This window comes from Artibeus jamaicensis, unplaced genomic scaffold (assembly GCF_021234435.1).
Source record: "Artibeus jamaicensis isolate MK-2021 breed Jamaican fruit bat unplaced genomic scaffold, CSHL_Jam_final contig_432, whole genome shotgun sequence".
NCBI classification, from domain to species: domain Eukaryota; kingdom Metazoa; phylum Chordata; class Mammalia; order Chiroptera; family Phyllostomidae; genus Artibeus; species Artibeus jamaicensis.
The window spans coordinates 8,281,341-8,304,058 of NW_026521828.1; the positions used below are offsets into that span (position 1 = coordinate 8,281,341).

The following is a 22,718-nucleotide window of genomic DNA, read 5'->3' on the forward strand; positions in this document are numbered from 1 at the left end:
CAGTCTGGCAGTGGTGCTCAGGCTCACAATGAATATGTCCACAGAACAGATGCCCCAAATTAGAGGTGATCATGAAACTAGAGGGAGCATCTAAGGATATTACATTGTGCTCCATCTGCCAAATCATGCTCAGGAAGGTATCAGGGGACAGCATAACCTCAGCTGACACCCAAGTAACATATCGACAAAGCAGTACGAGATACATCGACGGAAATCCACACAATGCTACTTTCTCTGCTGTCTTCCCACTGCTCCCTAATACATGTACCTGCTCGAACTTGCATGTGAGCAGGAGCCAGAATAAAAATTGGTGCGCCCAAGGTAGCACTGGCATGCCACAGACTTCTCCGGGGGCGTCATCAATGCTATAACAAGGAGAATGTGGGTTGCCCAGCTGTGGAAGATACCCCACTGTCTTTCTCGCCCCCTCCCCTAACCCCAGGGTGAGCAGGGCACACAGCGCTCGCTCTGTGGGTCTTCAGCACTGGGAGGACAGACTTCCCAATTGGCTGTATACACTTCCCTTGTACCGCTTGGTTTACAAGCAATCGTGTCACTCCACACACACTTTCCCCTGTTTCCTTTGCTTCCTTCAGACAAAGCCGATTCACTGAAGAAATGACAATGAACCACTCCCTCTGAGGGACTGGCTGCCTGCACCGTGGTGGCGGGTGGGTGCCAAGGCAGAGCTTTGGTGCGGCATTAAGGAAGGCAAAGTCAGTTCCACTTCTAGAGGATGTGAGCACCTCGCAGCTTGCTGTTTGCTCTTTCACGTACCTATCTGAAACCTCTGCTGACTCTTTGTTTGGGTACAGCACTGTAGGTTATAGAAGTTGAGCTATTATAAGGTCGACTGTAAACAATTATCTAATAAAAGTTATTCTAAGAACCCTATTTTCCACCTTGGTTGCCCCCTGGAGTCACCACGCATGCTCTGAAGAGTTTAAACAATACCAATGTCTAGGTCACACCTCTGGAGAATCTGATTTAATTGTTCTGGGATGAGGACGGGGAGTGAGATTATTTATAAACTCTCAGGTTAAGAGTCACTGGCTTAGAGTTTACAACCCCTTAAGGGAGATAAACAATAAACAAGTTAATGAATGAATAGTAATTACTTGATACAAAGGGCCATGAAGACTGGTGTTTCATGCTTTTTGGGTAACTCTAACAAATCCTTTTTCTGAGATATGGTCTAAGGATTAGTAGGCTGTGATGGAAAAGTAAATTTTACTGATCTGTGTTTCCCTGCATTTTTCCCGAGGTGTATTTGTAGCAATACAGTTCCCAATTTTGAGGGAGGTGAGGCTGTGAGGCTGTGGCCAGAGACCTGAACTTCGGGGTGTTCTTGCTATGTCCTCAAGTTACTTTTCCAGAGAAGAATCCCTGAAAGCCTTTCTAAATCAATGCAACAGAAGGACAGGAAATAGGATATGAACACGGAAATTCCTTTCCTCCTCCAGATGAGAGGAGGTGGGATGGTTCCTTTCGCGGGGTAGGATGGGTTAGCTGGAAGACTGTAAACTGAAGTCAGGCAAAGTGAGTATTCCCTATGGCTACTTCTCCATCTCGCTGCAAGTCCTTGAATCTCCCCGAGTCTCTGGTTCCTCATCTGCAAAATGGGAATGATTCTGGGCTTTCTCCTGGGGGCTGCTCCTGATGTGGGGAGTGCATGAGATGATGAACATAGAGCAGAGGGGCTGGTGCCGGGTACAGGTGTGTGCTCCTGGACTCTGGTCAGTCTACCTGAGGAGCCCAAGTCTCTCTGCCAGAGAAGAAACTCCATGAGGAGAAGCGTGACATCTGACCTGTTTGTCATTGTGTCCCCAGCACATATGTCGGACACATAGCAGGCATGCAAATATCGGTGGAAGGAATGAATTCATTGGTTTATATTTCTCTGTCTAGCCTGGAAGGTCCAACTAGAACCCTAGTCGGCTGAAATGTCCAGATGCTGGTGGCAAATGTCATCCCAAAGACTTCCAGATGGGCTCCACTTGCGAAGCAGTGCTCCAAGGCTGCCTTGCATTGCCCTACCTTATAGGCAGTGTCCTCAGATCTTACTACGTTTTTTAGCTGGAGCCTGGGAGTGTTAGGAAACCAGAGGGTCAGCACTGCTTAGCTTGTCTCAAGGTCCCAGGCTGCAGCCGTCAACCCTGCTTTATCTGCTTCCCGGAGAATCCATGGAAACAGTGTTTGGACCTGTGCGCTATCCATCCACTAGACCTGCTTAGTGGTGCCAGGTCCAGTGACAGCAGCCCTTTAAAAAATCCTGCTGGGGTTGCTTCCTCAGGGCCCTAGGGGTATCTAACTACCTGTTTTTACCAAAGGCAATGAATTGTACGAGAAAAGCCACAGTAGCCACTACAGTGTGCAGGTTAATTTGGCCCAGCAATAGGCTTCAGGCAGGAAGCAAGAGTTTAATGGCAGCAACCCATAGTTATCAGATAAAAATCACTCCATGCCACCTGAAAAACAGGTACCCACTGTGGCCTTCAGGGGGAAGGAAATACCAGAACTCATAAGGGTGCCTCTAACTGAAGATCAGAAACTTGGTAGATACATGTGAAAAAAAAGTGGGGGAGGCATCTCTAGGGTGAGACAAAAATGCCAATGTGAAATATTTTTAAAATATAGCCTCATCTGAGTTTAAAGTAGGACTCCATTTTCCTGCAAGAGTTGAGACAGATCCATGGACTCTCCACAGAAGCCAGCAACTGGGATGTAAGGTACCCAGACAAGACTTCCAGTTTCTGGGGTTTGCTGCTGAGTTTGGGAGTTTCCAGGAAGGCTCGTGGAGCCCCCGTCTCCTTCCTGCGAATGGCAGAAAGAGCAGGGAGGGAGACTATTCTGGTCACTATAATGTTAGAACTAGTGGGTTTTTAAGCATTTAATACTTACATGCTATACCTTTCCTTTTTTAAATAAAACTTCCACCTTAATCCTTCATGATATTGCAATTCATAAAAAGTTCAAAAGCTCTTTATGGCAGGAGCACTTAAAACACCAATCTTCTCATTCATAACCACAATGATCACTGCTTCATATTTTCTGTGTAGTGTTTAAGTCTCCCTGTTTTTCTCCCCTTAGAACAAGCCATGACTCTCTCGTGCCTTCCTATAGATGGCCAAGGCCTTTGCTGTAAGAACATCTTGAAAGCTGGGATAAAGCTCACTTTTAATATTGGACCAATTCATTGGTTCACATTATTTTGTCTTGATTATACTGACTTGTGCAAAATAGGCCATTAACCTGTTGCTGACTGTTGCCTATGAGAAAAATGATACAGCAGGACTACCCAGTCACCAGGACAGGATCTTTGGTCATAATCAAGAATGAGTAATAACCTTCTGTTTCAACAGCAAAGCCCTCGAATGCGTGTGGAAGCCCTAAGTTCTAGGTTATATTTGAGGTATAATAGTTCCTGTACGTCACATCCTTTAGTTCTCACAAGTCCTTTTGAGACCGGTACTATGCTTGCCACCCTCTTCCCATATGAGAAAGGGAGACATAAAGAAGTTTTTCAAAACCTTGCCTGAGTCCCATCCTAGCAGGTGGTGAAACGTGGATCCTGGGTTTGGCAGTCAGACCAAGAGCTCTGCTTCTACCCTTCACTCTGACTGCAGTCAAGGTCAGAGACTCTGCCTCATGTACCGAAGCCTCAGGATCTTACTGAGCTTTCTGCAAGGACAGGGTCTTTTTCTTCAGCCACACAGGGAGGTGTCCCATAACAGCTCTCAGTCTCCCCATCTGTACACGGCAATGAAGTCAAACCCTCTCATCCCACCTGAGGGAGTTTTGAGGGAGTATTGATAAAAACACTTTGAAATCTATAAAGCACTACAAGAATTTGAATTATTCCCCTAACACCCACAGTACAAAGACAAATGAAAAAGAATCATTCAATGCTGGCCACAGATCTGTTCTTCAACTACTCAGTGAACAGAGCTTCTCAAGGGATTTAAACTTAATGAGGGGTCCCGGGTAGGACTGTATCTGTGAGTAGTCCTTTGAAGTCTGAGCTCAGAATCTTCAGATTAGAGCAAATCTGAAAGTCATTCTGTTAAAACCTTTCCTCTTTCTGATGCTTGGCACACTTCTACAATAGTTTTGAAATGACAGTGCCCTTTACAATGAGTTTCAGTGACAGGAAGCTCATGACTGCCCAGGGCAATAATTCACCACTTCCGGTGATTAGAAACAGCTCTCTTCTGTCACTCTGTCTCACTTTTGGTTCTCCACCCTCACTCCTTTGCCATTCTACACCAAGAGGATAAAGGCAAAGGAGGATAAAGAGAAAAAAATCTCCTTTTGTAAGAATATCACAAGTTGCACAGAGAGAGGGTGTTGTACATTTACACGTTCACTTAACTTAGTCACTGCATGGCTCAAGCTATGGAATTGTTATGTGGCAGGAAGCAAAATCCTCCATATGTCATTCCCTAAGAACTGACATCTAGCTTTAGAAGGAGCTACCGAAGTGTCCTATTGTAATAGCTCCTAGGGCACAGAGAGGGGGGCGTGTCCTCACGGTTGTGTGAGGATGTGAGACACACAACCGTAATTGATGGTTGTGTGTCTCACGAATGGTCCTCAAAGTGCAGCTCTGCCATTGGCAGGGACAGGCGATCACAAGTCCAGTGCCTCCTGCTCTCCATTTTCACCCCACTCAGCACACACGCATCCTACAATGCATCTGCATTCAAAGACCAAAAGGCATTTTCTTCATTTCCCAAAGTACTTTCCATGAGGACCAGAGGGAGAACCACAAACTAATAGATGGATGCATCATGTTAAAAAGGGTGTCAACATTTTTCTTTAATCAGTACACAGTCGATATTCCCCACCAGAAAAAACTAATGAGTTTCTCAACACCTCTCCTCAAATGTCATTGCAAAAATCTATTGAAGGAATGTCATCTGTACTTAATGAAGGGACAAGCATTGTAATTAAGTTTTAAGCTATTTCTTCAGCATGAAGCTGCCACTAAGCGTGAAATGGCTATAATTCATATTTTTAAGACCTTGAACTTATTAGCATCTATTTTCTATTCAAGGTTAGGGACATGGTACTTGGTTGTTAAAGGGTTCAGATTTCGCTGGTCTCTGTTATTCCAGGCTGAGTGGCTGGAGCCCCGGTGCCAAGCAAGGAAAATTGTCGTTAATGAGTCAGGGGGTGTTTTTGAAAGAAGTCCAAAAAAACTGAAAACTCATCTTCATTTATGAGTTGGATACGGTGATGAAATGTGTAATAGGGGAAAGGGGACTTGGCATTCATCTGTGAATTACCATGGTGGAGAAAATGAATGGGGACCAGAGGCTAGAGGTTCCAAGTCAGGCACAGTTCTGCTTAAGAGTACTAGTGAACACCCACAGATGAAGGAGACAGAAACCTAAGGTTCTGAGATTGCTTGTAAAAGAAAGAATAATGAGTGATTCTCTTTTTGCAAATGACTTAGTATGGATACAAAATAAAAGACATGAGATTATAAGTGCTTAGACAAAATTAGGGACCCAGGAGACTCTGATAGCCCTCCTTTACAAACAAATGTGAAGAAGGTAGTTACTTATCTTCTTCCCCTCATTTTTGGGGGGAACGAAATTTGTAATGATCCCAAACCCCTCTGTGGGCAATGCTAAGCGTAGAAGACATCTAGCCAGTGAATCCAAAAATGATGTGTATGGGGTTGTGTGTGTCTGTAGCAGGCAGACCATAATGAGTACAGGGATATGCCAAAAAGGGTTTTCTTAGGAAGTAAAGTTCAAGCTGAGAGGTGAAAATAAATAGGGTTATCCAGAAAGAGAGCAGAGGAGAATGTTTCAAGGCAAGGATCTAAGTGAAGACTCTAAGGCATTCTAGAGGAAACAAAGAAATGATAGGAGGGCTGAAGCCTACCAGTCAAGGAGAGAGGACTTCTGATTCAATAGCCAACTCCACACACACACCCACCTCTGCTCCCTTCTGAAGCTCCAATGCAATGACACTAAATGAACAAGAAAGGACACAAACCCACAAGAATAAAAGAAAAAAAGAGGCAGCAAGAGTAGAAGAAAGATGTTGACAGAGCTTTGGAAATTAAAAAAAGACAACAAAAATTAACTTCATTAGCAGATGACATAAAACCAAATGCTAAGAGTCTATGGGTTTGGTGGACATCAAGCCAAAAGTTAATTCAAGCTGCAGAATCCTGGTCTAATACAGGAGTGGGGCCACCAGGCACCTATGTGTCTGGGAGAGTCTGGTGGGGCTGAAACTAAGAAGATTGGTTGAGGTTTCCATGGGACATTGCTGGACCCCTAGATGGTTTCTTCACTGTACATTCCCAGGTGATCGCCACCCTCACTGATACAAACTAAATATTGTGTCACCCAATTCATATATTGAAATCCTAATCACCAAAGTGGTGGTATTAGGAAGCAGGCCTTTAAAGGATGATTAGTTCACAAGGGTGGGACCCTCATGAACGGGATTAGTGCCCTTATCAAAGAGACCCCAGAGAACTCCCTTGTTCCTTCTATCACATCAGGACACAAGGAGAAAGCTGCCTATGAACCAGGAAGTATGCTCTCACCAGACACTGAATCTGCCGGTACCTTAGAGTTCCCAGCCTCCAGAACTGGGGAAAAAAAATTCCTATGGTTTATAAGCCACCCAGTCTATGGTATGCCATGACAGAAGCTCAAATGGACTAAGATACACTACGGAAGACTTGAACTTTAGGCTTTGTGATAGGACAGCTGGGATCAGCAGTACTATATCGAAAACAGGGAATGAAATGAAAACCTGCATATTGAGAGTGAGAACTCCTAGGCCCCACCTGAATGTACTAGCCACAAACATTCTTCCCAAACAAGGGATCAGGACTCCTCTCTGGGGAAATTGACCAGCCCAAGAGAAAAGACCTACAGATTCAGACTTTTGGGGCCACCCACCTAAAAATCCCAGCCTGCTAGTCCTACCTGGAAGCCCACTCCCCAACAAATGGCATTCATGTAAACAAAACTTGCTGACAGATGCTTAGTGCTCAGCTCTTAAAAGTGAACTAGACCTCCTTGAATCACCCACCGTGTGGAAAAATCCCAGTCAAAAAGCCTGAGATCTGACTTTAAAGAAAAGTAGAGAACAGAAGAAGCCTGAAAGGACCAAAAAGTAAAGAGAGGATAGTACATCTGTGAACTTAAATCCAGGGTGTTAGAGAAGGGAAGCATCACAGAATAAAGAACATTTGGACACTGAAATATGAGAGTAGGAATGAAAAGTTTAATGGAAGGAATGGAAAGTAGAGAGGAGAGCACAGAAACACAAACAAGGGAAGGTCGGAAGGAGTGGAAAGGGTGATGGGCGATGGGAGGCTGGGGCCCCCGGGCAGCACCAGATGCCACTTGTAAGTTTTAGGCGAGTGCTTTTGTTTGGAAGGTTTATCTTTAAGCCAGGGGAAGCCACTGAAGAACAGCGAACAGGGAGTGACGGTTAGCCCAACTTGGCCGGGAAGTCAGGGAAGGCCATTTAGTTCTCTCTGAAGTCTGACGGTCAACTCTCATTTATTATATCCCAACACACCATGGAGAATTCTGGATCAAGGAAAAAAAGATATCCAGTAGCTGAGTTTTAAAAAGGGATCACTTCCAGTTCTCAACGTATTTCAGGTAAAAACCATTGTCATCTTGTTCCTCTATAAACTCCCATTACTCTTTGTTTTGAAAAGGTTTTATAATTGGAATTAAACAAGTCTGGCTTGGAGCCAGGATCGTGAAGGCTGTAATTAAGGGAGATTTTCCATCTAGACTCCCAGCAGGGCCATCCCACTGAGGTGGGGAAAGGAGATTTAAAAGCAATTGTGTGTTTTTTTCAAGAATAATCTGACACACATTTTACATAATAAATGGCAGCTGCTGACATTTTAATGAAGATAGAGACAATAATAAAGTTACAGTGCTCTGTTTGGAGGCAGAAGGTAGACCCGACTTGGGAATTTCAACAAATAGACACACTTGTCCCTTCTGCTTCGAATGGCTGGGAGGTTAGCACTTATTTCTGACGTCACATCTGCTCTGACAATGTGAATAAAGGTGCAGTGTCATTACCACCACACCTCTTTATGGCTTTGTCTCTCGAATGACTTCTTTCACATTTTAGACCCTTCTGTTAACGACTTAAAGTATGTAATTTTAATTTTTGAATAAAAGCCACTTGTCTTAGATAACAATGATACTTGTCCTATGGCCCCTCTCAAATGCAGATGGAAATGGTTGGCCATTAGGCGACGGTCAGGTGCCTCCTGCTCATGCTGAAGACTGTAGTAGCTTCCACAGAGAGTGTAGGCATAGCTTTTTAAATTTTAATAACATTTTATTTATCCCAATGTATCTAAAAATATGATCAAAACCTATGATCAATATGAAAGCCAAGAAAATAATTAACAGTTTTTCCTACCAAGTTTTGAAATCTGGTATGTTTTTGATGGAGGCTTATGGAGTGTTTTGATTATTCAGTCATTTCCCCCACTACCTCGCTGTCTTGAAAGATTAGAAATCCAGAACCACTTTTGGGGAGTATTTCTAGAGCGTCTGATCTGGACTGCACTCCAACCAGTGCTGGCCCAAGACGTGACGAGAAATGAACATCGCTAATGGCAGATGCCTGGTGATGGATTCTGAAAGTGCCTTTTCCCTTTGATCATACTCAGTGGCCCTTACAAGATGCAGAGAGAAAGACTCATAGCCTTGGAAGCTCGGCAAAGTCACCGAGATACTTTGTGACTGGCAATCTACCCTGTTTTTCAGGCTGGCCAACTTATAATCCATGCTCATCCATGAAAACAAATGGCTTTCTTATGGTTATTACCTAATGTAGTTTTTCTCTCAAACTTACCCTTATGGATTGTTGGGGAAAATTAAATTTATTCTAGTCTGCTATCTTCTCTGTGACTGAAATTTCAGCTTTCTCTAGGATAATGAGTCTCCGTTTTCCTCTCCCTCTTTAGGATATCATGCTGGACATGGAGGAAGGGGACTTCTGTGACTTTGTGGTGACAGAAACAAAGAAAGTTCAGATTCCATACATGCTGTTCAAGTGGACATCCAGCTAGCAACCCACGCTCAAGTCCTAGGGGAATGAGTTCTGGCTGGTTCTCTCTGTGCTCACTCGGTACCACCGAGTCAGGTCTCAGAGGTGCTGGTGGGCACGGAGCTCTGGGCACGCCCCCCACTCCATCCTCAACGGCGCTGTCTGTAGCGGGGCCCTCAGCTCGCTGCAGGGAACCTGCCCAGGAGCCTGCCCGTCTGTACATTAGTTGCTCAACGCAACACCACGAGATGCTTCTCAAACCCCTCCTTCCCCTGCATTCTCCAGGACTTGAAGGAGATTCAAGAGTGATGACCCAGGTCCTTCTCTCTCTCCAGCCACATGACAAGCCAGGGGTTATGGGTCCACCCTACAGGCTGGCTTCCTAGAGTCCCCAGTGAAGATGCATGATGCCTCTTTGCTTTTGACTTTCCTTAAAACCTATCTAATTCATTTCTTTCCCCCATAACTCTGAGAAAAAAGGTCATTAGGATATATTTCATAACCTGCTTTCCCTGTATTTCCCATATTCTTCTTCCCACAGTTCACTAGAGACCACGTAGTTGGGTTTTCAACGTCCTCTTCCTATCTGAATGGGACTTCCCTGAATCCTAGCTTCCTATCCCCATCTGCTGCCTGCTGTCACTCCCTCCCAGGCCTCTAACGGCAGAACTATAACATGGAGAGAATGTGCATACAGAACATGCAAGTATAATGTTTAAAAATGTAATCTCTACCACATTTCCGAGAAAAAAAAAAACACTGATAAATAAAGCAAAGGGATAGGTAGAAATACCATGTATCTACTACTAAGAATAAGAACCATGGAAAAGGGCACCCTAGGGAAAGTTTGGAGATAAAGGGAAAAAAACCCATGAAGATAAATTCTAACTACAGTGCGGATACTAACAGGAAAAAAGGGAAGAATGATAGCATTTTGGAATACAGGAGGAAGGGAAAGAGGAAGAATAGGGGCATATACATGACTCTCTCGGAAAATGGGCTTTCCAACAGGACAAGCTTCAAATGCAGCAGGCCTCATTGGGCCCTGGCCTGTGGCTTTCAGCTCTGCATTCTTCTTTTCCCGGCAGGCATTGCAGAGTGCGGGGTTGAGTGCCGCAGTGGCATCTTTGGCAAAATGGAGGCAAGATGATATGTTAATGTAGTTAAATGTATTTAATTTATGGGCTGTGTTTATTCTAAGGTTATGTCTCCTCTACTCTGTTAGTTGAAATATATTTTCTTTCATACACAATGCTGTTAATAGTAGATGAAAGTACATGATACTTTATTGTTTTGTCTTTAATTGAAAAACAATTGTTAGTTTCCATGATTTCGTGGGAATTTTTTATGGGTTGAAAAAAATTCTGGAAATGCCTGTCTGAGCCTTTGAGTCCCCATGAAGAGCTGCTGGCCCCTCCTTCCAAAAGCTGACATTTGTGGAATTACTACTCACTGGGCTCTTTCCATGTTCTGGACACTAGGGCGAGGGCAGCTTAGAGACGTGCCCAAGTTCACAAAGCAGATAGGCACTGGGGCCAAGTTCAAACCCAGCGCAGGACACCTTCAAAGCAACCCTTCTACTCGGTGATTCCCTTAAGTAACTATGCTATTCTTTAGTTCACTATATATTTCCATTTGTCCTTTGAATTGCTCCCATATTCACGCCATGTGATCTAATAATTCTGAATCCTATACATACAACACGAAACTAAAACACTTAGTCTAAGTGCTTTAAAGGGAGGGGGAGAGAGGAAAGAGGTTCAAGAAAATGACAGAACAGAACATGTCTGCTAAATGTTTAAAAGGGAGAAAATTCAAAAAATTCTTTTACAGTTGTATTGGCCTAATGCCATGTAAGAAGCTCAACACACAGCTTCTCTTCCCCATTTCTCTCTTTCTGACTGTTTCTCTCTGTCTGTGTCTCTTGCTCTCTTTCCCTATGTGTGTGTGGTGTGTGCATTTGTGTGTGTGTAATTTTTTTTTTTATTGAACAGGTCATCTGGTAGTTTCAGGATCTCAAGTTCCAGGGAGGCCAAGCAGGAGGAGCACTGTCACCAAGCCTCTCATTTGCTGTGCCCCGAAGGGTTGACAGACTTTTCTGGTCACATAAACTAGCAAATCACAGGGAGTTGATAAATATTTACTTGGTTACAGACATTTTAAAATAAAATTAAGGAAAGAAATTCATTTTTGTCAGCTTGTGGGAACCTTGTCTAATCTTCATTTCCCCATGATAGACATAGATTAAATCTCATACATTCCCTAAGGAATTCAAATTTATTTTATATCCATTGAAAAACACCCTACAGCATATTCAAGTGCCTACTGAGAGTAACAGATATAGCTTAGAATTCTTCAGTCTTATCATTAAAACCTTAGTAATAGTATAGAGGAAAAGTAAACATTAGCAAAAAAATGCTTTATTTATTTGGGGCTACAGAATGGGTTTGATCCCTGTGAACCTTTCAGCCCTTCATTACATTATGTATTACGTTGTGAAACTTGTCACACTCTTTAGAGTCTTTTGTGACCGTGTTTGAAATTGCCTCCACACAATCTATTCAAGAATACAACTGTCATAAGGAAATGAGTTTGTAAATAATACAGTAACATTCTTGGCAGCTACAGGATTATTTCAGGGTACTCACCCCTACATCAAATGGCTCTGCAGAACCACGCCTTGTGATTCTGAAGCCCACTTCTTGGGTTTTGTCTTTTCTTTGTTCTTACAAGTGAAATGCCACTTCCTTTGGGTGGCCTTACTTAAATCTCTGAGGCAGATTCTGCCATTTTCTGTGTTCCCCTGGCTTGGGTTCATGCATCTATCTCAGTCCTTATCAGATTTCCTTATGCAGTGAGGTTCACATCTGCCTTACTCTCCTTAACTATAAATTAGCTGAATACTAACTTATCTCTACATCCCAGGTATTTAGCAGATGCCTTGACTCCTCATATGCATCAAAAAGTGCTTGGTAAACAGTAGCTGCTCTGACATTGAATTTAAAGTCTGGTCACCACCCCTGTGTACATAGTGTGCATAAGAACACATTGTCACATCGGCTGGTGACACATTGTTTTATAAAGACCTTCTGGCTTCTTGCCCTGTTATGGTTTCTTCCGAGCTATTAGTTACAGTTAGAGGAACAGAGGTGGCTCTACAGGGAGAGAGGTCTATGCAGTCCTCTCTTTCTTTATGTTTTCCCCAGCATATGTCCGGGAAACAGGATTTCACAATCTAGTTCCTGTTCCTTTAGGATCAGAATCCTACAAGGAAACCTCATGCTTGAAAAGAATCTTTACAACAAGGTAGGCATTCAAAAGTAGCCTCTGTTCTTACAGAAAATACACATGCAGAACGGAATGGCCCATTTCCTGACTCAGATCTTGCACAGCCTGCAATCAGGGAGTTTTTTATATGTCTTTTTATAGACTCCAGGAAGGAAAATAGTGAACAAGAGAACATCTAAAACATTCACATTTTAGGGACTTCCGCCAAGATGGAGGCATAGGTGGATGTGCCGTGCCTTCTCACACAACCAAGTTTAGAGACAACTAAATATTAGCAACAGAAAACACAGCCAGAACACAGAAAATTGAACTTTTCGGAAGTCTGTTAACAACAAATTCTTCAGCCTGACCGGTAAGGGGCGAAACCAGCAGCTGGTAAAGCAGGGTTGCACAGGAAAACTCAGTTGGACGGACTCAGGCGTGCGGAATCCAGGCGCAGGGTTGGACCTAGTGAGCGAGCAAGCGACCAGGATAGCGACCGCGGGGAAGACAGTGGGGGAGCGGGACTGTGTGTTGACTGTGGTCGGGCATTTGTGCGCAGGTGGACAGGCGAGGGAGTGGGCGGTTGGACCAGGGCCCGGCAGGTCCCCGAGGCAAGCTGCAGTGGAGGGCGCCGCCATTTCCCTGCTCTGACCCCACCTCCACATACAGCGTCATAACCCAGCCACTCTGAGTGGCCCGGCCCTGGTGAACCACGTAAAGCTCTGCTCCTCACCCAGCGGCAGGAAACAGCAGAGGGTACCGCCATTTCCCCGCACTGACCATGCCCCCACATACAGCGTCACAACCCCGTGACCTGGGAGTCCAAGGCTCCGCTCCTCACACTTAAAGGGCTCGAACAGACCAAAAATGGCTCAAGAAGACCTCAAAGCCCCAGAGCCTATAAATCTAAGTTATGAAGAAATAGCAAAACTCTCAGACGCACAGTTTAAAACACTGGTTATCAGGATCCTCACAGAACTGGTTGATTATAGCCACAAATTAGACAAATATATGAAGGCGAAACTAATTGAAATGAATGGAATTGCACAGGACACCAATAGCAATGAAAGGAAACTGGGACTCAAATCAAAGGAGTGGACCGGAAGGAAGAAAAAAATGACCAAACAGAAAAGGATGAAGAAACAAGAATTCAAAGAAATGAGGAGAGTCTTAGGAACCTCCAGGACATCTTTAAACGCTCCAACATCCAAATTATAGGGGTACCAGAAGGGGGAAAGGCACAGCCACCAGTGGAAAACTTATTTGAACAAATAATAAAGGAGAATTTCCCCAATCTGGCAAAGAAAATAGACTTCCAGGAAATCCAGGAAGCTCAGAGAGTCCCAAAGAAGTTGGACCCAAGAAGGAACACACCAAGGCACATCATAATTACATTAGCCAAAAATTAAAATGAAGGAGAGAATCCTAGAAGCAGCAAGAGCTGAGGGGACAGTCACCTACAAAGGAGTCCCCATCAGACTGTCAGCAGATTTCTCAAAAGAGACCTTACAGGCAAGAAGGGGCTGGAAAGAGGTATTCCAAGTCATGAAAACCAAAGACCTACAACCAAGATTGCTCTATCCAGCAAAACTTTCATTTAGAATGGAAGGACAGATAAGGTGCTTCTCAGATAAGATCAAATTCAAGGAGTTCATCATCACCAAGCCCTTATTCTATGAAATGTTAAAGGGACTTATCTAAGAAAAAGAAGTTAAAGAAACATGAACAGTGAAAGGACAACAAACTCACAGTTATTAACAACCACACCTAAAACAAAAGCAAACTAAAAGGACAGCTAGATCAGGAGTGGAAACATAGAAATGAAGACCTCAAGGAGGGTTAGCAACAGGGGAGTGGGAGGAGGAGAAGGGGGAGAAGGTACAGAAAATAAGTAGCATAGACAGTAGATAGAAAATAGAAGGGGGGGGCAAGAATAGCATGGGAAATATAGAATCTAAAGGACTTGAGACACATGGTCATAAACTAAAGGGGGGGTAATGGTGGGGATGGGGGGGTAGGGTGGAGGGGAATGTAAGGGGGAATAGAACAAGTGTAACAGCATGATCAATAAAAAAAATTCACATTTTAAAATCATGAATTTATTAAAATCTGGTTTCTATTAAAAATGAGTTTCCCCCCTGCAAGATACAGGCGTAGAGGCCGGTATGTGGTAGGTGTACTGCCTCCAGCGTGACACATCCTTGGTTCAGAATAGCCTGGCCGAACGGTCAACACACGCTGTCCTGGACAGCTGCTGGGCGTAGGCCTCACTCACATTCTATTTGTCTGAAGAGAAGCAACTGTCTTTTGTGATTTTCAGCTCAACCCGGCATTATTTACAAACGCGGCAGCTGAGATAAGTGCAGTAACTCTGAAAATAATGGCAATAAAACAGAACTCGAGTCTATTCCCCCAAAACTGAGATCTTTTAGGAAGAAACGCCAGAGGCTTAAAATTTGCTTCTCATTAACAAGTAAGCAAACAACAACAACAACAATCACTCCAGCAGCCAAGATAGAGGTTCGAGGAAACAAAAGTTATCCCAACAGAGGTCTCTGAAACGGACACTATTTTCTCACGTTTGACTGACGGGGGTAAGTGAGGGACATATTAAATATTTAAGTTTTGCTTGTTCATTTTAGAAGACAGCCTATGTATACATAAGCTGTGGTCTGTTAATTCAATTTGTTTCTCATTAATAAGTAAGATCAAGCAAATCATATTAAAGCATTAAAAACATTCCCACTTAACTGTGCTGGGAGCTTTAAAGATCCATTAATTCACATCTCAATAAATGACTTGTCCATTCATCTCCTTTTTGTATATTTTTTAATCAATAAGACATTCAGGTGAGTGCATCTTTTTAGACAAATCTTATATATAATAAGATCTTTTAGGACTTCAACATTAATTTCTTAGTTTTATCAACATATAATCGATATGTAAGATATTAACAGAGAATACCAATTGAAAGGTGCATGGGAATAACCTTTATAAATTTTGCTCCAAAAATACATCTCTTCATAAGAGGTATTTAAAGAATATCTCTTCTTTAAATCTAAATTTATTTAAAAATCAAGAGTGAACTAATATAAAGGAATTAGCTGTTCGGAGCTGGAGGTGACCTGGCTGTTCACAGATGTCAGGCTCAAGGCCACAGGGTGGGTTTGCAGTAGGTCCCTGACATGCAGCTTCAGTGCCTCTCCCCTCCACCAGGCTGCCACCGAGGAGCACCTGCCTCCTCTTCACCTGGACAGTTCCCTCAGTGCTACTGCTGGTACAACTTCAGGAAGCTCCCTTAGGAGACTCTACTTCCCTAAGACCAGAAGACACACTAAACATGAATGACCTGGGTTAGTAAAACCAATCCAACCGTAAAGCCAGAGGCCATAAGAGTCAGTCACCAAGTTCATTACCTATTTACTCAATAGCCAAGGTCAATTCCAATCAATAGCAGAGAGTATGGTGTGGCATCATGAAATGACAGATGTGAAACATTCACAGACGCACTGATCTAGACGAATCAATCAACCACATTTCATTATCCTTTCAGCTGGTCAGAGATTCTCCCACAACATACCATTAACAAAAAAACTCCAAAAGGATGAAGAAGCTAATGATCACATCCTAGGCTCCTGACTCAGTTCAGGTTATCAAGAATCACTACGATTTGTATGGGTGCAAACAAAAGGCCAGTTTTAAAATCACATATTAAAATCTTTTTATGCTCCCTAGCAGAACATTTTATTTCTATGCAGTTTTAGAATAAGCAATGAAAATGTAGCAAATGCCTGAAGTCCTTACATTGTTGCACTGACTGAGAAGATTTACCTGTGACTGGGTTTCGAGTAGGTTGCACGCAGAGGGTGGCGGTGTGTCTATGGCGCTATGTGGGCAAGGACTCTGCTCTGTGTCCTTCCGAGTCTGGGTTCTAAAGTGGGCAGTTTCTTGAAGAGTTTCTCTGTGTTTGATGTGGGCTGGGTTTGTTTTCCACTACAGAAGATTACGTTTTCTGTCTAAAGTCAAGTTAGCCTACATTCATTACGCTTATATTTCTCAAGTCTTCCAGTTAATGGAGAGCTTGTTACCTAACCCCCTTCCCCTCCCCCCCCCAAAACATTCTGTCTCATATTTAGAGTTCAGCTTCTTCTAGTCAGCCCTCATCTTTGGGATGATCAGCACTAATTACTGACTAGTTCTGTAAAAATAAAGTAAAATAAAATAAAATAAAGTAATGCTGCTCCTAAGGAAGACTGAAAAGCAAGGGACACAGGCCACCGTGACTTGTTTGGGAAGAGCTATGGCATCAGAGCATGAGGAGTCACTGTGCTCCCCGAGAGCAAATTCCAAGCCCTGAAACGGGGCTCTCCTTGGGTGGATTTGCTGGGACGATTCCACCTTTAGTGCCGGATATGGAACGTTGCACCCCACTGACATGGGTACACAGGTGCCTTCTGCACACCTGGAAGCACTGACCAAACAGTTACTCCAGTAGAATGTAAAACCTTGCAGGGTGGTGTATAATCTTCAAGACACAGCCCACTGTACATGGGATTTTGCTAAGAACAGGTTCTCATTCCCCACCAACTAGCTTCTTCCTTTGGCCCGATTTATTTCTCTATATTCATAAAGACTGACAGGCTTTGCAAGAATGCTCTGGGTTTTGTAATGAGGTGAGAATGTGTTTTTGTTTAAGGAAACACAAGCTGCCACGTGGCCATTGCTGCTTTAAGATAAAAGAGTTCTTAGGATGACACTGTGAAAGAGCAGGTATGAGTTGTGTAATACAAGTACATTTGCTCATGGTTGACATCTTTACACAATGCTTATTCCATGCTAGCTATGATGATCTGGGATTGGTGTTAGCTAAAAAAACTATGAGAAATGAGGAAAGCCAGCATTCACTGAATTCTTCATGGCTACACATGTACGGTCAACATTAAAAGTTATATTGGTATCATCATACCATTTTTTATGTTTCTTCCTGGGAGCTGGGGATGGTCCTTTGGTGGCAGGATTGGTTTTTAGGTCTTATCTCTGTCCCTGTCAATTGGTCTGTCTGTCTATTGTTCTTTTTTGTTCTCTACAGCTGCTGGTGGTGAGTGCACAGCATCTCAGCCCTTTTCTGCCAAGGGCAGCACACGCATGGGGACCTGAAGATTTCCACCAGCACGCAGAATACCTCCCAAGGGTGTTTGAACACCGTGTCATCCCAGGGAATGGGGGAGCTTGTTACATAGAAAAAAATAAATCTGCATTGCATTTAGAATTCAGCCTCTCTTAGATACCAGTTTTCTTTGGGCTGATCAACTCCAGTTGCTGACTAGTTCTCTAACTGGATAGGTTTTTGGTACCACAACATACGGCAAGAAACAAACACTGCAACACCACAAAGCCTAGATCTCGCAGTTCCAAGGCAGACAACCTCTTGCTCCAAACCGTTGATTTTAAGTCCTCAGAGAAAATTTTCTCTTGGTGGCAGCTTATCTTCACATCCTTTCTAACCTCTCCCCGTTTACATATGCATGTACTGTTCATTACACGGATTCAGAATGGATCGTCAGTCAGTTGCACAGAAAAAAACAAACAGCCACTAGTAACACAGAGTCAAAGGCTTACCTTAGCTCCTTGAAGGGGTCTGCCCTGACGTTAGGGGTCTCTATGGATTTAGGGAACACGGTGCCCTCTGCTCCTGCAAACAAAAGAAAGAAGCAACAGAGGTTGGAGAATGTCGGATGTGACACCTGGGGGCACAATCAGCTAAATGCAGCGAATCCTTTATGCAAACCAGTCCACACATGTTTTGTCACTGGCTCTAGGGCTCTGTAATAGGAAAGCATTGAATCGACTCATGCACACAGCCTTTGAAAAAATAAGGAACTTCTTTTGAAAATGTTCCTGCTGAGATCAGAGTGAGGCCAGGAGGCAAATTCCATGTTGGCTTAAAAAAAAAAAAAGATGCCTAGAAATGACTTTGGTTTCTCATAAACTTGTAACAGTCTCCCAACTGGAAATGTATGAAGACACAGCAGCTGAGCCCTCTGACTGCATCTGGGGGCGGCTCCTATGCAGCAACATCTCGAAAACTAGGCAGAGGTGGAAATGGTAGATGGTAGAAAACACTGTTAAGGCTGGAAGCTCTGTGTCTGGTGACAACTAAGCAGAAGTAAATAAAGTTTGACACTATTTCCTTGAAAAGTTAAACAAAACAGTGTGCGAGATCATTTGAAGTTCGGTGCTTTTACACTTGGAGTATTAACATTGATTCAACCCAGTCCAGACATTTAGCGGTTGACTTTGCTATAAGCTTTTATCTTCACAACTTGTCAACTCCAGCTAAACCTTTCTCACTATAAAGATTGTGATTATTTGATTTGTCTGCTCCCAAAGTGTTTTCAATTCATTTAAGCCTCAGTTTATCACAGACAATTGCACTGGATATTAGCTTTTCAATTAAATGTAGCTAGGCAATATCCTGTACTTTGATGTAAAGGTGTTTATTTTTATACATTGGGTACAGTTCTTTGATGCTGTGAGAAGGGGCAGAATAATAATACCTTGCATTCACGGGTGAATTTCTAGAATCTTCTTGCCTTGTTATAATGTCTAAAAATCTCCATTAACCATTGTTATTCTAAATCTAGATTTATTCTGACACACTGATGAGTCTAGGAAGATGAATTGGTTTCTTTACTTTTGTAGCATCTGTAGAAATATCTAATCTTTCTGATATGAGTCAAAGATTATTACAAGTAACATAAAAAATGATGCCTTGATTTAACATTATATATAATCATTGGAAGAATACCCTGGTGAACAATAACTGTTATTCTAAGTGAACATTTTGCAGGACTACTACATGCTAGACAGCATAATATATATTTCAGACACAGTGGCTTATTTTGTTCCCTTCGGTGCCCCATAATATTGACAGTTGCAGGAGGTACAGAAACATTTAGGGTGAGGACCTCGGACACCTTTCTCTACTTGCAGGCAGTTCCACTTTTCAGGGCCCCAAACCACATCATTTCAAACTTATCTGAATGTACCCACAACCCCATTAAAATATAACCTTTTTTATGTAAGGTTTTATGGATGTTCATTGTTTTATTATGCATACACAGTTTATTTTGCTCTTGTGGTTTGAACTTAATGGTGTTCTTTATAATGTGGCAGATCATCTAATGAGTCTACTCGACTGGACCAGAGGCTGCCCAGATATCTGGCCGATCGCTACTTCTGGTTTCCAGATGGGATTAGCATGGGAACTGCTAGACCCCGAGAAGCTGTTCGCCCCTCCAATGTGAGTAGCACCATCCTCCCTGTTGGTGGTTTGAATGGCATAAGGTGCAGGAAGGAAGAGCTTAGCCCTTCCTGCGTGACTGCTTGAGCTGCGACATCTGTCCCCTGCTCTCACCGCTCCTGGGTGTCAGGCGCCAGGCCTGGGCTGGACTCTCCATCAGCAGCTCCCCCGTTCTCAGGCATTTGGAGTCAGCCTTCACTACGCCACCAACCCTTCTAGCTCTCAGACTACAGGCAGCAGACCATGGGGCCTCTCAACCTCGGTAACTGTGTGAGCCAACTTCGCCCACTGATTCTTCCTCTGTATAGATCTCATTGGTTCTGTTCCTCTGGAGAACGCTGACTAACACAATTACTGAGTAAGAACGGCTGCATTATAGATGACAGGGTAGTTTTTGTTACGTGTGCGTGGAATTCGGGTGTGCATAGTATATATTCCCCATTGCCTACATTTTTGTGATCCTTTGAACCACCTGAGGCCAAAGGCACTGTAGCAGCTACCCCCTGGATGAGAAGGGGCCTGCAGAAGTCATGGGACAATGAGTGACACACTGGGAGGTGGCTCTAGACTGCGTGGCACCCAAGAGCATGCCCTCAGCCACCCCTCAGTCCCAACTCCAATCTGTTACTGTCACTATTGCAGTTTACCAGATGGCTTTCCCTTTGACATCCTTGGAGATGCTTGGCTGTTAGTCATTTGAACCCTATTTTAAAAATATAATTAAAAGGAGCAATTATCTATCTCACTAAGGCAAGGACAGTTATTTCTGTTAATTTATATTGTCTGTCCTCTTTAGTCCCAACTCAAATCTCCCTGCGCTTTACCCAGAATTCTATGAAAATGTCCCTATAAAGAGCACTGCTGCTTTTCAAAGCGGCCACAATGGTCTGACTTATCTGTGTGGCAACTGGTCCCGTCCAGGGACACCTCTGTTATTTAAACTGTTACTGGAATGCTGTCAGGCTTAATGTTTCACCTGTCTCATCCCCACCCTATCATCCTTTCACAAGGCCTTTGTGGCTGAAGAATACTTATTTGGCAACTCTTGACTATGCCAAGTATATGCATGCCACGGAGTACATATCACATTTATTCTGACCAATTACTCAAAAATGAGGGATGACATGTTCTTATGTGAAAGGAATCTCAAAAGCCCGGGGCGTTTTCTTTATCCAACCCAGACTTTGTACCACCCAGTGTGTTTCTACATTTGTCAGATCTGACGACAAAGCCTCATCTGCGACCTTCCTTCTTACAGCGGGTCATACCACGCTCCTGAAGGAGTGACTCCACTGCAGCAGGGGGCCCTCAGCTCTGCCACCCCTCGGAAGCAATGTCAAGAAGAGAATAAAGATATAATAAAGCAGCCCTGCACATTACAGCTGCTCACTCCACGTCTGTGGAAAGAGCGTGGTCTCCTCTGAACATCCAGCCTTGGGTGCCCAGGTTTCCGTGACCACGTCTGCTGTGCTCCCCGCTGAGAACGTGCCCTGTTCTCTGTCATGTCCCCATTGTCTAGCACAGTGTAGCACTCAACAGATGTCTGTAAAGTGACCACACAACTCATTTGGTACTGAACATACACTACCTGGGGCTTTTATTTTCCTTGCAGACACTCATTTAATTTCTTCAACTAGATCTTAAGCTCTGTGCAGCCAGGGACAAGGTCAAGGAAGAATACAGTCAGATTCAACTACAGGTTCTCAAGGCTTCTAATGGACTCATTTCCAGTTGTTACCACTATTTCTATAAGAGTACTAAGTTACTGTTATAAATAAATAAATAAATAAATGCATTACATTTTAAATAAATGTCCAAAATCACAATCTAACATGTTTTAACTGTATCTTTAAAATAAAAAAAACATGCTAATAAAAAATTATGGAGCTAAATACTTATCGCTCTAAAGTAGAATGCCATCAAAAGGCTTATGGTCTCTTTCTTAGACCAAAGAACCTGCTTATCTTATAGTAAGGAGATTGGGGATAAAACCATGTGGGGCCCCAGGTTGCACGGCCAGTGAGTGCTAGAGCTGAGAGTCATCCAGCTGATGAACCCACTGTTAGCCACCGAACCCTAGCGCCCTGCTTTCTCAAATCCAGGCCACTGAGGTACTTGCTAAATGGCCAACCAGCAGAAACCAGAAGGACAGGGTTCTGACAGGTAGAGGAGGTGGGTGATTGACAGGCTCTGTATATGAAATGGAAATGAAGGGTGAGAGGCTCACGCAGTCATAGTGCCCATCATCCAACCTCATGCCCTTTCGTTTTGTCTTTGCTGGACTTTGGACAGGGGAAGACATGTCCCATACATACTGAAGGACAGGTACACGGATGTCTTCTCAGGGGAAGGTGGCAGAATCTCTCATGAGACAAGTGACCTTGAGCATAAAACCCAATCTCTCTGATGGTCAGTTTCCTTCCCTAAAACAAGAGAGATTGATAGCACCCTCATCTCTAGGGGTCCGGAATAATGAGATCTGTGGCATGTAGCAATCAGCAGATGATAAGTTAATAGAATAATATTACAAGTACCAAAATGTTTATGAACGCTAATCATTCCTTCTCTTTCCAGGTACTACACGACTCTTTAAAAAATAACATTTTTTACCCTGGCTGGCGTAGCTCAGTGGATTGAGCGTGGGCCTGCGAACCAGAGTATCGCGGTTCGGTTCCCAGTCAGGGCACATGCCTGGGTTGCAGGCCAGTTCCCGGCAGGGGACACATGAGAGGCAACCACACATTGATGTTTCTCTCCCTCTCTCCTTCCCTTCCCCTCTCTCGAAAAATAAAGAAAATATTAAAAAAAATAAATAACATTTTTAAAGCACTTACTATGAAGTAGAAAGTACTGAAACTGTTTTCATTTGATCATTGGAATAACCCTGTGAGATAGGGGCCATCAGTATCTGTGACTCAGAGCAGTCAGGAAATTTCCTATGGTCACAGAGCAAAGAGGGGGATCCAGGACTTGAGGATCCTGGACCAGGATATTTCAGCTCTGGAATGGGTGCCCTTGACCACTTTGCCACACTGTGTTTTTCAGCAGATTAAGTTACTCTCTACTTGCTCGTCTTTTT

General features: G+C 43.4%; 1 protein-coding gene across 3 annotated transcripts in view; it reads right to left on the reverse strand.

Annotated features, from left to right (window-relative positions):
* The window catches only part of SGCD (sarcoglycan delta), a 492,701-nt gene that overhangs the window by 68,059 nt on the left and 401,924 nt on the right, over positions 1–22,718 (reverse strand). For all 3 annotated transcript variants that reach the window (XM_037152272.2, XM_037152271.2, XM_053665947.1), the window contains one exon: positions 17,956–18,028. In XM_037152272.2, coding sequence (XP_037008167.2) covers positions 17,956–18,028 — 73 coding nt within the window. The remainder of the gene's footprint in view (positions 1–17,955; positions 18,029–22,718) is intronic.